This window comes from Apus apus, chromosome 21 (genome assembly GCF_020740795.1).
Source record: "Apus apus isolate bApuApu2 chromosome 21, bApuApu2.pri.cur, whole genome shotgun sequence".
Lineage (NCBI taxonomy): Eukaryota > Metazoa > Chordata > Aves > Apodiformes > Apodidae > Apus > Apus apus.
Window position 1 is genome coordinate 5,797,996 of NC_067302.1, and position 12,486 is coordinate 5,810,481.

The 12,486-nt window shown below is 50.4% G+C and overlaps 1 protein-coding gene across 1 annotated transcript in view; it reads right to left on the reverse strand.

Moving 5' to 3' along the window:
* Nucleotides 1-12,486, reverse strand: part of CSMD2 (CUB and Sushi multiple domains 2) — a 262,798-nt gene that overhangs the window by 22,765 nt on the left and 227,547 nt on the right. The window contains exons 50-56 of the mRNA XM_051638216.1: nucleotides 8,617-8,802; nucleotides 7,997-8,191; nucleotides 6,467-6,640; nucleotides 5,963-6,136; nucleotides 3,565-3,738; nucleotides 2,549-2,737; nucleotides 303-476 (exon numbers count right to left, since the gene is read on the reverse strand). Of these exons, the coding sequence (XP_051494176.1) occupies nucleotides 303-476; nucleotides 2,549-2,737; nucleotides 3,565-3,738; nucleotides 5,963-6,136; nucleotides 6,467-6,640; nucleotides 7,997-8,191; nucleotides 8,617-8,802 (1,266 nt within the window). The remainder of the gene's footprint in view (nucleotides 1-302; nucleotides 477-2,548; nucleotides 2,738-3,564; nucleotides 3,739-5,962; nucleotides 6,137-6,466; nucleotides 6,641-7,996; nucleotides 8,192-8,616; nucleotides 8,803-12,486) is intronic.

The window sequence follows — 12,486 nt, forward strand, 5'->3', positions numbered from 1 at the left end:
AGACTTTGCATGGAGAAAACTAAAGCAGCAGGCTGCAGTGCACCTCCTACCATGAACATTTGCTGCAGGGATTTACTTCTTGTCTTGCAAGCCGAGCAGTTTACTCTCTGCCAGTGCTTATCATCCAAGTTGCAGGAGACTGGACAGCTGAGACGCAGGGATCTTCAGAGGCTTCCACAAACCCCCTCCGCAGCACGTGTGCTTCTCTAGCTCAGCAAGGCACACAGCCTGCTCCCTCGCAGGGTAAAAAGGGGCAGGGGTGGATGGGGCTGCCCCGTCCCCCCTCCCAAAGCCCAGCTCACCTGAGCAGTGGGGCAGGGAGCCGCTCCAGCGCCCGTCCAGCTGGCACATCCGAGTGGAGTTGCCGATCAGGGTCCGCTTCCCCAGGCAGCTGTACCGGACCACGGAGCCCACGGTGTACTTGTCCCCCGAGATCTGAGCGTGGGGTGGGGAGCTGGGGTGGCCACAAGAGACCACTGCAAGAGACAGACGCAACAGCTTCAGCCACGAGGGACCTGCTGGTGATGCTCGTGTGAAGGCAGATGCAGCAGCGACACAGCAAAGTCTGAGGTCACTGTGTGGGACCCTGGCAGCTTCAGACCCCTCATCTGCCCAGAGCCCATCAAATGCTGGTGCCACGGGGCAGGTGTGGCACAGCAGACCTTGCACCAGTCGTCTTTTGGGGAACGCGAGCTGGTCCTACAAGAACTGCCAAGTGTTTGGGCATAAATGCCTAGTCCTGACACTGCCAGGCATTCTGCAGGTTCCTCAGAGAACTCACCCCTTCTTAAACATCACTATTTCCATGCCCACCCTCACCCCTGCCCACCCGGCAGCACCAGCTCCTGCCACACAAGAGCTGCAACCAACGCTGTGTCACACCTGAGCAAACCATCCTGGCAGATTGGGAGCACTGCTCACTCGACCACTGCCAGTGAAAAAAACCACCCCTAGCAACAATTACTAGGTTTACTTCAGCTTAGCAACCAGAGTGGAGCCAGGGAGAGGCTGCTGACAACACCCTGACAGATCCAAGGGCTATCAGAGAGGTTTGGTGAGGATGCCCAGCGCTGAGCCGGGCACCGCGCCGCTTCTGGAGGAAAGTGTCCGGAACCGACAGCTCCTCTCCCTCTGCTAGACTCTAAAAATACCAACACTGGCGTTAGGCAGAAAGCATGATATATGTTTCAATAAAAAAGGAGAGCACGCCTATGTTTGGGCACGTGGGTGTTGAAAGATGCTGGTGCAGAGCTGTGATTAAAGCCAAGGACGCTTCACAAGGCAATGGGTTTGAGAGCTGATACTTAAACTCAGACTGTAACTAACAATTTAATAACAGATACCCCAGCAGACTCAGCTGAGCTCAAAACATGTGGTGGTACAGAGGTTTTTGAAGTATTTATGTACACAGGGTGAAAACTGTTTCTTCTGATTCATGAGGCTCTGCTCCTGTGTCCTTTACACATTGGACTTGCTCTCCCATCCTTCAAAGGGGATCATTTGTTTTACTTTCTCCTCAGAAACAGACGGGAGACAACATCCACCACCCAAGCTTGCCTGGCATCAACCTTCTCAATTTATGTTTTATGTGCCCAGCTGTAAAGGGGCATGGGTTTCAGCACTGAGCACCCCTGAAGTTCAACACACAGAAAACAAAGAAATGCAAATATATATATATATAAAAAATATATATAATATATATTTTTTAAAAAAACTATGAAGCCCATGAATCCACATAATCAGCTGTAAAACTGACCTGACTTTCCAAAGCTTTGAGAAAACCCACAAATCCTCCAAGTCAATGGATGCTCAGCATTTTAAGGCAGGAGATCCCTTTTACTTAGCTGGTAAGCTGTGGGCTGAGGGAGCGTGAGATCTCAGGTTTTAAAAGGTAACTGCTCCCCCAGATCCCCTGTGGGAACAGGTGGTTATTACCTCTCAACTCCCCATGGCCTGTGCAGGGTGCTACAAACGTGAGAAGGTGACATGCTGCTAACAAAAGGAAAGGAAAATGTGCCAGAAACTACTTTGGGTGAACAGGTGTCCAAGGATAATACAAGAAACAAAACCAAAACACTCATGGCTTTGGAACAGCTCAGCCAGTTTGAACCTCAGGAGCTCCATCTACGGCTGCTGCACCAGTTCACTGTGCTGATACCAGGAGATGGCAGCTGCTGGTATCTGTGCTGCACAAGTCCTGCTGCCCTTCTCCACCTGCAACACTTTTTTGGACTCGATGATCTTAAAGATCTTTTCCAACCTAAACAATTCAGTGATGATTCTGTGATTCTCTGCTGGAGCTGCACAGAACCAGTGACACCCTCCCCTGCAGAGGGAAACCAGAGATGGTTTCCCAGGACTCCTCTCCACAGACCATGTATTTTCCTTCCGTGGGCAGGATCCAAAGGCCAGTGAAGCTGATGGAATGATTCCTATGCATTACAGAGGGCTTTGGATCCAGATTTTCTACATGACCATTCTGCTAAGCAGCAGGGAACTACATGGGATGAAAGCCTGTGGTGGATGGGAGTTATTCTGAAGAACTTACAAAGACACTGTGGGAGGGCACGGTCCCAAGTGCCATCCCCCTGACAGGTAAGGACATGTGTACCCAATAAGTAATATCCATGGCTGCACTGATATGAGACAGTTGTTCCAAAGCTGAATCTGTGAGGACCACTCGGCTGCACTTGACGGATGCTGTTTTCCAGGTGCCCGGGGTCAGTACAGTTTACAACTGCAAGCAAACAACAAAAACAAAAACAAAACAAAAACAAAAAGGGTGTAACCAAGAACAAAGGTTTATCTACAAATGAGCAGGAAAAAGCAGGGGGAGGGGGAGGGAATTGCAAATCAAATATGCCACAATTTGAGTTTGTTTGTTTTTTAAAGATTCTTTGGGGCAGAAAAGCTCCTTATTAAAAGGAACAGAGGGAGCAGAAGCAATCCTGCAGTCTGTCACCCTGCCAGGCCAGGCTCAGCAGCAGAGCTCTGCTCCCTGGTCCCCAAACCAGCACCCACATGAGCCAGTTGAGAGTAATTGATTTCTTGACCAACACACGGACAATATCAACAGAGATACTGGATTAAGGGAGCACAGAGGAAGGGAGTGCAGGGAAGGGAGGGAATTTGGGAAGTGAACTTGAGTGCCAGTACCAGTGGAAGGAGGGCAGCTTAGGTGGAGAAAGGGCTCTGCACAAAGACCATGGAGTCTGTTTTGAGTAAACTACTCTAGGGTTGCCAGGATGACCTCTGCTAAGGGTCTGGCCTGATGCTTTCTTGTGCTCCCCACTCACAACATGTACTTCAATGTCTTGAAGGATGCAGGGCTGGGTAGGGCCCATTAACAGCTTTGAAAGAAGCCCCAGGGAAAATCAGGTTTGTTGCATGAGATTTACACAGCCCTTGGACCTCAACCATCACTTGTACCTTCCTGAGGAACCACAAGGTTTGGTTTACCTGAGTTTATGAGAGTGTGAAGCAGGATTTTAGGAACCCAGAGTGACCAGAGGAAGGCACAGATGAATCTGAGCTGCCTAGATGGGATGGAGGCAGAGGACTCACCACGGCAGGAGGGCAGGGTGCTGCTCCACTGTCCATTGGCCAAGCACTGGGACTGGGATGCTCCCTCCAGGCGATACCCCGTGTTGCACACAAACTTAGCCACATCGTTCAGATTGAACTGACTCCCTTGGGTCAGGCCATTGGCAGGGTTGCCAGGGTGGCCGCAAGTGATAGCTACAGTTAGAGATTGGAGATGTTAGTTTATTGCCTGGAAAAAAAGTGGATTGCCCATTGGAAAAAGGAGACCATAAAAAAAACCCCCTACATCAGCCCCGAAACCCACACTGACTTCAGAGATTTGTGGCCAGCTCTGCTGAAATACTGAATCAAGCTGAGAGCCTGGTACCTCTGTTCATTTTACTGGCATGAGAGATTCTCTGAACCGCTCTTCAGGCAGCTGAGTGCCAGCATCCTACTGACTTACACCATAAATCCCTAGAGCTCCTCTTCAAAAATCCCAGCTCCTGCTATTAATCTATTGCCTTGCATCACCCTGGGCATCACGCACAGAGTCAGGAAGTTTTCCTCCCTCTCCCTGGTGTAAGGCAGCTGTGTGCTCACTGCAGGACAGAGCTGCACCTGGAGGGATAGTTAAAGGAGAGGAAAAATACGACACAAGCCAGTTTCCCAGCATATGGCTGAGAAAGTTTAAATCTTTCTGCTTTAAGTTTGAAAAACTTTGGGAAAAACCTGTATTTCTAAATCCCTGAAAAGAGGATTTTTGTGTAGCTCTTGTGGCTGAAGAGTCCTGCTCTGAGCTGCTCCAGCAGCGCCCAGGGAAGCTGCAGAGGCCACGGCTGGAGCAGCATCCTCAGATTCAGCCAGTACTGAAATTCCAAGTGTTTTGGCCCGAGCAACTCCAAGTTGTACCATGGAAAAGGAACATCAGGAGATTCCATATGGAGATTTTGGGCTGCTTCAGGCATGTGACATCTCCTGACAGCCAAGGACAAAGCAATATTGATTATTGTCAGGCTGAAGCAGGGTAATGGTTCATCAGTAAACGTCCAGCAGTTCAGCTGTTCAGCTGCCAAAGCCAGAAGCTAGAGGGAAAGATGAAATTCCCACAAAAGATCCATAACACGTTTGACTGCCAGGGCTGGACTATACCACAGGGGTGGGAATTTATTCCTTGTGCAAGCTGGTGACATGTACAGGACTAAAAAATACGAAGCCAGATAGCATTTCAGTGCCGCAGGAAGCAGATGTCAGATTCTCTGAGGTACTTCTGAATACAATTATACTTGTTTTGAAACAGGTGATGGATTCTGTCCCAGAAAAAAAAAAAAAGACTCCCCACAGCTGACATGGATCAAAAATACCCGTTCACACAGAGAAAGCAACTGTAGCAGGTTTAAAAAGAAACTATGAGGACAATAGGAAATTATAATGTGCACACACACAGTGCCCTGAGATTCTTCAGAAGCAATAAAGCCTCAAGGCATCTCATTTCAGAGCCCAACAGTGCTCTGCTTTAACGACATTAAATTTCTGTTATCCATAAGGCCTGACATAGTGCAATAACTTCAAGGCCAACTTGTGCACAGGAGATACCTTTACAGATCTCTGCACAAAAGCTTGGTGGGCTTTCAGGTGCCAGAGTCAGAAGCTGGCACGAAGCAGAGCTGAACAAAGGCACCGTAGGCAGAAGACAGATACAGATGAGCAATGTTCATCTGCTCTGTTCTAATGGGTTTGGTCCCTCCTGAAAGACACAAGATGATCCATGAAAATGGATGTTTAGAAAATCCTACTTTTCCATAAATCTGCCTGACAGCAGGAGGGCCTCCATCAGGATGATTTCCTGGTCCAAGGTTAGTATAAATATACTTGGCAGGTAAAAGTGAATTAAACCTCTTTCAAGAGAGCATCCTCAGACATGAGAGTAATTCAAACCTACCTGCAGATCCAGCCACAGCCTTTCCAATAATTCTTTTCCTAAAAAGATCAGGCAGAATCCTAGACATCCTCTAAGTTTTGGAGTCACTACTAACCTTGACAACTTAAGTCTGCTTCTTCTCTTTAGGCAGGAATCTGCATAGTCACTGGTATTTTGCTGTTGTTATTGCCTCAGTACATAAAACTCTAAACCAGACTGGAGAGATTGGAAGCAAACAAGTGGCGAATCATGATAGGGCATGCATGGGTTGCAGCATAGAGTTTTAGAAACTTAATTAGCTTATTTGCTGGAAAGATAAATGAGCACATCGTACAAGGTGACTTGAGAACGTGGATGGGAGGAGCACGGAGCCTGACTCAGCCCCTCCCTCAGCTCCCTCCTACAGGAACCCCGGGGATGCTTGTGCAGCCTGGGCGTGCAAGCTCTGAACAAGCCCCTTTGCCTGTGCCCTCGTGCTCCCAGCACCCCAGGGCTGAGGAGAGCTGACAACATACTTACGCACACAGACAGGCGTCCTCCCGGACCAGCGGTGGTCCTGCTGGCAGATGCGCACGGACATGCCGATGAGGCGGAAGCCGGGGCTGCACTGGTACACCACGCTGCCCCGGTAGTTGTAGTTCTCCCCGTTGATCTGCCCGTTGACAATGGGGCTGGGGACCCCGCAGTGCCCCGCTGGGGGAGGGAGACAAGGGGAGTCACCAAGAGCAAGTCCCTGCCCCTCCTGAGGGCGTCGCGTTGTGCCCTGATCTGAATTCAAGTCTCTGCGGTCATATATAAAACTGAAGCAGCAGTAAAAGCAACATCACCTCCTTAAAGCTCTCTGAGCTCAAACCGTCTCTCCTCTAGCAAGCAGTAAGGAATCAAAGTCTACTTAAAACCCGACCAGCACCAGCAGCGCCGAGTCCTGGCTTGGGTTCTTCCCTGAACCTGCATCAATAATCCCCATTCCCTCCAGAAACACAACCAGGATCCCCCACCGCATCCCGGATGGTCCCCACCTACCCAGGCACCTGACTTCAGCTCCACTCCAGAGCCCGTTGGCCATGCACTCCCGCACGCGGGACCCCACCAGGGTGTAGCCAGTGTTGCAGGAGAAGATGGCAGTGGCCCCAAAGGTGGTGAGCATGCCAATCTTGTTCCCGTTGGGAGGAGTCGGCAGGTCTCCGCAGGAGATAACTGCAAGAGGTCCCAAAGCACCGTGAGCCAGAACAGGGAGATGCCTCCTTTAAAGAAATGCACTTGGTGACATTCACCAGCACAAGTTACTACTGAAGCCAGAAACGAGTAGGGAAGATTCATGAAGTAGTTACATGGATAATAACAACGACTCAGAGTCGTGCCACATGAGGTGACAAATGTAAGTGCTACTGATATTTATGCTTCAGGACACAAGGGAAGCTCTAAGGATAAGACTGGCTGGGAAGAAACTACAGAAGTTTTGAACACAGGAGTATTTCTGCATTAACCCATCAATTGATGGAAGCCCAACTTTCAGAAAAGACAGAAAACGGCACAAGATTTCCAATCAGAAAGTGACACCCAACTTCTTCTCACACCGTGACTTCCAGGACAGGGCTGCCATCTGAAGATCAGAGCCAGAGAGGCCACCTGGCCCAAGTCCTGGTGTGAAGGGTGCAGCTGGAGCCTGGCCAAGAGCAGCAAAGGCAGCTCCCAGCCCCAGACTTCAGCTCTGTATTTTGTCTACCTTAAGGGTCTGCAAACCCTCTGGAGCTTTTGCACTCAGCAGAAAATCCAGAGACTCATGCTGGGTGCTTCTGCCCTTAGTGTGTTGCCAAGATCCTGTCATTGGAATTTAGGTGGCAATAAGGCTGAAGAAATAAAATGAGGTCAGGCTCATGCTCCCGGATCTGGCTGAAGAGCTACGAGGGGTACAACTACATCTGTCACCAAAGTTGGCTCTTGCACCTCTAGAAACAAAGGGAGGCAGGGGGGGAGGGAAACCTGCCATTCTGAATGAGAAATGTCTCTCTCTCTACCTGCACTAAGAGAGAAAACCCCTCCATCTTTGACAAAAGACAAGATCCAAAGCACACCAGTCATGCCAGAACGACTGAGCAAGCTGCTTGCTTGTCAAGAGTGGTTTTGATTTACAGGTGACACAGTTGCCCTTGTAAACTTGGCATTTGTGTAAAATTGGAAGAGGTTAGGTTTTAAAGCACAATTTTTTACTTTCTTCCTTAAAAGCAAACTTCAGAGCATCTGGCACCAGTGACAGCTAAGCTGCTGGGACCTGACAGCAACAGATGAGCAAATGTGCTTGGGTTCCTGCAGAACTGTTCAGATTTCACCAAGAATTTGAACAATAGGTGACCTGTCCCTGCATCCCAACTCTCTTCTACCAGAGCAGCTCTGCAGAGGCTGCCAAGAGCAGCCAAAGGCCAGTGTGTGTCTGCTCCCCAAGAACAGTCCCTAGCCAACCACCCAACGGCCCCAGGAACCCCAGCCCCTGCCAGGCCTCCCGTGACACTGCCCTGCCCCAGCGCGGCTCCGGAACTTCCCTGCTCCTCTTACTTTTACAGGTGGGCATGGGTTCTCCTATGCTCCACTTCCCATTGGCTTGGCACCTGATGACCCTCTGGCCCGTGTAGTAGTAGCCAGGGTCACAGATGAGCATCAGCTGGGCGTTGTAGTGGTAGTGGATCTCGTAGGTCAGCCGCCACCGGCCGTGCTCCACCGCAATGCTGTTGATATCAGGACAGGTGACAGCTGAAAACCAGAGGTGGGGAGTCAGGGAAAAGGAATGAGACAGAAAGATGTTAATAGGTGTGGAACTTCAGGGCATTTCAGCAAGTCTGCTGGCTTTATAACAAGGGGGCCAGTATTAGCATCTCTGCTCTACAGGTGGGAAACCAAGACACCATGAGAGGGAACATCAGATCCAAGTTATACGGGATTAGAAACCCCATGTCCTAAATCCCAGACTGGTTTGGGTTGGAAGGGACCTTAAAGACCATCTAGTCCCAACCCCCCTTCAGAGGCAGGGACACCTCCCACCGGACCAGGTTGTTCCCAGCCCCATATAACCTGTCCTAAATACTGCACCTATGGGGCAAAGCCATGCTAGAGCTGGAAGAGCTTGCTGGAGGGACTCTCGAAAGTCCCTGTGGGACTGCCCTGCTAGCAGCACTCACCCACGCACTGGGGGGGCTGGTTGCCGTTGCTCCACTGCCCCTCCTGCAGGCACTCTGTGCTGGGGTCCTCCCCGGGCTGCAGCTGGAAGCCCTGGTTGCACTGGTACATGGCTTTCGTACCCACCGTGTACTCCTTGCCAAAGACAACCCCGTTCTTGGGGGCTCTGGGAACTCCACAGGAGAGAGCTGGGAAGGAGGAAGGGAAAAAAAAACTCAGCTGAGAAATCAGTCAGCTTCCAATTTTATCGTGGATTTGTGGTGAGCTGAAAACCTAGCTCCTGAGCTCTCCTATTTACAAGGGCTCCAGCTCTGTTGAACCCCAGGAGCAGCAACAAATGCCCACTTTCACAGGGGATCAGGTTTTCAACTCCTGACTACCAGTGTGGCAACAGCAAAGCCAACACTGAATACCAATTCCTCCTGGAAGAGACTCTGGCTCCTACTTTCTGTAATATCTGTAACAAAAAAATGCATCAACACAGTATTCAGAAGTTTTCACACCGAGATAAGGGATTATATAGCAATAATGTTTGGCATCTACATCCCACAGCAGCAACAGCCTGAAACCTCTTTCCAACAGCACTTCTGGATTACATAAGGCAGCAAATTGTATAATTATGTTGTGGCAGAAGGAAGGCTAAATTTAGCACTATGGCTGAGAAGGTAAGGGGGGGAATTCAGGGGAAAAACTGACAGGCACAATGCCAAACAGCTGCTCAAGATGGCAGCAGTAGGGAGGAGATGCTCTGCACAGGTCCTGCCGAGGTCCCCAGCTCTGCAGCCAGCAGGGCAGAAAGGGGACAGGCAGGTCACAGAAATACGAGCAACAGCTAAACCCAGGCAGACCAGAATCACGTTCATTTATGCTGCAAGAGCTTCACATGACATGACAAGCTCTGTTACCCTCTTCTCTATTACTGGGAATACCAGCACTGGGAGCCTGTCACTCAAAGTTGGTTTTCCCTAGAGGAATTCAGAAGAGCTGGGAAACCAAACCCAGTCCTGCCTCCAAAAACACCCCACAGGTTCTCCTCCCTCTCTGAGTCTTGGCTCTGGGGAAGCCCATCTCAGGCTGCAGGTGCTCAGCCCACCCACCTGGACAGGCATGGGATGGGATGACCAAGGGGAAGAGCAGCCTGGGACCTATGAAGCTGACACTGCGAGACCACCTACCAGAGGGGCTGCCAAGAGCCTCTGAGGGGCACCAAGAGCAGCAGAGCCTGCTGGCAAGCACTGATCTGCAGGCCAACACCCAACCCAAACAGTGTCTGCATTTTAAAGATGTTCTAAAGGAAATCCATTCCTTCCTGCAGTAGCCCCACCTGCTCCCACTCAGTTAGTGCACGAATTGGAGGCTGAACCTGTGTCCCCTGAGCCACATGCTGACCCTTCAAGCACACATTCACCTTCCTGTTATTCCTTCTGCACACAAATGAGGGCTGGAAAACCAGCAACCTCAGAAAAGTCACCTCTTGGTGACACGGACCCCATTGAGCATTGAAAAGGAGAGACCAAATTTACTGTGTTCAGCATCAGCACAACCACTGGGGCTTTTCTACCACTCCAAGTCCAAGGCACTTGAGTCCCAGCAGTGCTGCAGGAGTCAGGCAGAGCCCCAGCCTGGAGCACACACACAGCACCCTGCAGATGCTGGTGCTGCTAATAGGTGTGAGTAATTCAGCAGGCTGGCATGAGCACCATCAGCCACATCCCTGGTTGAAATGATAATCACATGTATGTCACTTTGTGGAGCTCAGGAGCCTGGTGAATCTCTCCACAAGGCTGGGTGTCTAGACGAGCAGCCACACTGAATACCAATTTCATTCTGAGGCAAATGAAGAGAGGACCTGGAAAGTCCTGCCCCTTCCCTTTCACCCAGCAGTTCTATTACTCCTTTCTGATGTTGCATCAACCAAAGGGGCTGGTGGGAAAGCTGACCCCTTCCCAATCCACTGCCTCTGCAAAGCCTTCTCTGTTCAGTCCTCTCCTGCAGCCTGATGCCTCCTCATCAAACCTCCTCACCTCCATGTGCCACCAGGAAACTGAGGCACAGAGACTGACAGGGAGGGACACCAGAGCAAAGAGGGACCAGGCTCAGTGAGGCTCAGCTGCCACTTGCCTTTGGTTCTCTGCAAGCTCCTGTCTGTCTCTCAAGTGGTGTGTCTGATCATGTAGTCTTTCTACTGTGTAAGCCCTGCCCTGATATGAAAATTAGGCATAATACAGCACATCTGGGCCAGACACAGTTAACTAAAAATGTCATTAAGCCACCAGAAGTAACAACCCTCCTCACCTGCAGATGGTTGGGCTACAATACAAAGAGGATGAGACAGGAAGAGGAAATTGGGGCTGCAACCTCTGTTGCTCTGCACCTGTGGCAGGACCTTTCCTTCCCTGCAAAACCTGGCATCTTTGAGCAGAATAAGTACATTTTTATTTACAGACCCCTGCACAAAGCAGAGAAGCTGGATTTGGGGGTGACAATAAACCTGCCACCTGCTCCACAGAGCATTTCTGAGGCTCAAGCTGTGGGCACTGCAACCCCCCCAGAAACAGAGGAGATGAAGCAAACCAACATTTGGCCTGGAGAGACCCATGGAGAGTGTGCTCCAGGGAAAAAGGAGGACTTCTGGGGGTTTAGAGGTACCAAAACTGTCTGCAGGAAGATGTGCTAGGAACAGGGACAGAGGGTATGAAAGCCTCTGCAGCTGGGATTCCAAAAAACAAAGCAGCTTAAAAATAGGCAGCAGAGACAGAAAAGGCATATTAGATCATCTTGTGTTCTCCCCCATCGTGCCAAGACAAGATTGTTCCCTGCAGAATAGTCTCTGCTGCTCCCATAAATGTCAGCGAGGACAGAGCACGTAGTAAAGATTATTCAGAGGGGATTGGGAAGGGGAAGAGGATTATGTGCTGGCAGAAGGGAGTGATGGGAACTGTCATTTGTTAACTAGACCATGTGTTTATGGGCACCCCAGGCCCCCTCCTCCTGACCCAGCTGATTGTGTGAGCAATTTATGCACTGCTACGGATCGAGTTCCCAAACCTCTGCCATGTGGTCCTGGCCACCAGAAAGGATGAGAAATTGAGTACAGCCCAAAACAAAAGGTTGCCAGTTGGCTTTGAGAGCAATGTGGGGGGAAAAAAAAACAACAAAAAGTGTTGGATTTCATGTAGCTGAACTGGGCAAGAAGAGCAGAACCAGGCCTGGGTCTCGGCTGCTGGAGGCCAGGGGGGGGAGCTGCTCTGCCATGAATTCTCCTGCTCCGGCTCACTCACCTCCTGCATCCACCCATCCCAAAGACACTTGCTAAGCACGGGCCAGTGTTACGACTCCTGATGTCAGCACGGGGCAACAGAGAGAGGAGATGACTTTCCCAAAGGGGTAACTTCCACCTCAGGATATAACTGAACCAGCTCCTCTTGCTCCACAGACCCAACCCCGTGGCTCGGGTGGCATCCCAGCACACCAGGGCACTCAAGACTCCATGGCATTGGTACCTCTTCTTGGTTACATGGCTTTCCTTCAAAAAGATGCAGTGCACCAGAGAAATTCCTTCTGCTGGGCTAAGGATTTGGGAGGCACAGTTGCCATGACAGCTCCTCGAGCTGCTGGTTCATCTGCTCATTCCAGCACTCGGGTTTGCTCCTGTTATCATAGAGGCTGCATCACTGCCTGAGCTTCTGCCCAGTTTCCCAGCTCCCTCTTGCCAATGGGCCTGGGTGGCAGGGGCTTGGTTTTCTGCTTTCCACTCACCTTTAAATAAATACACACTTAGAGGGCTCCAAATGGATATAAGCACCCCCAGCACATGCCCACCCTTTAAAGGCAGGACTGCTTGCATCCCTCTGCAATTTCTAAGGAGATGA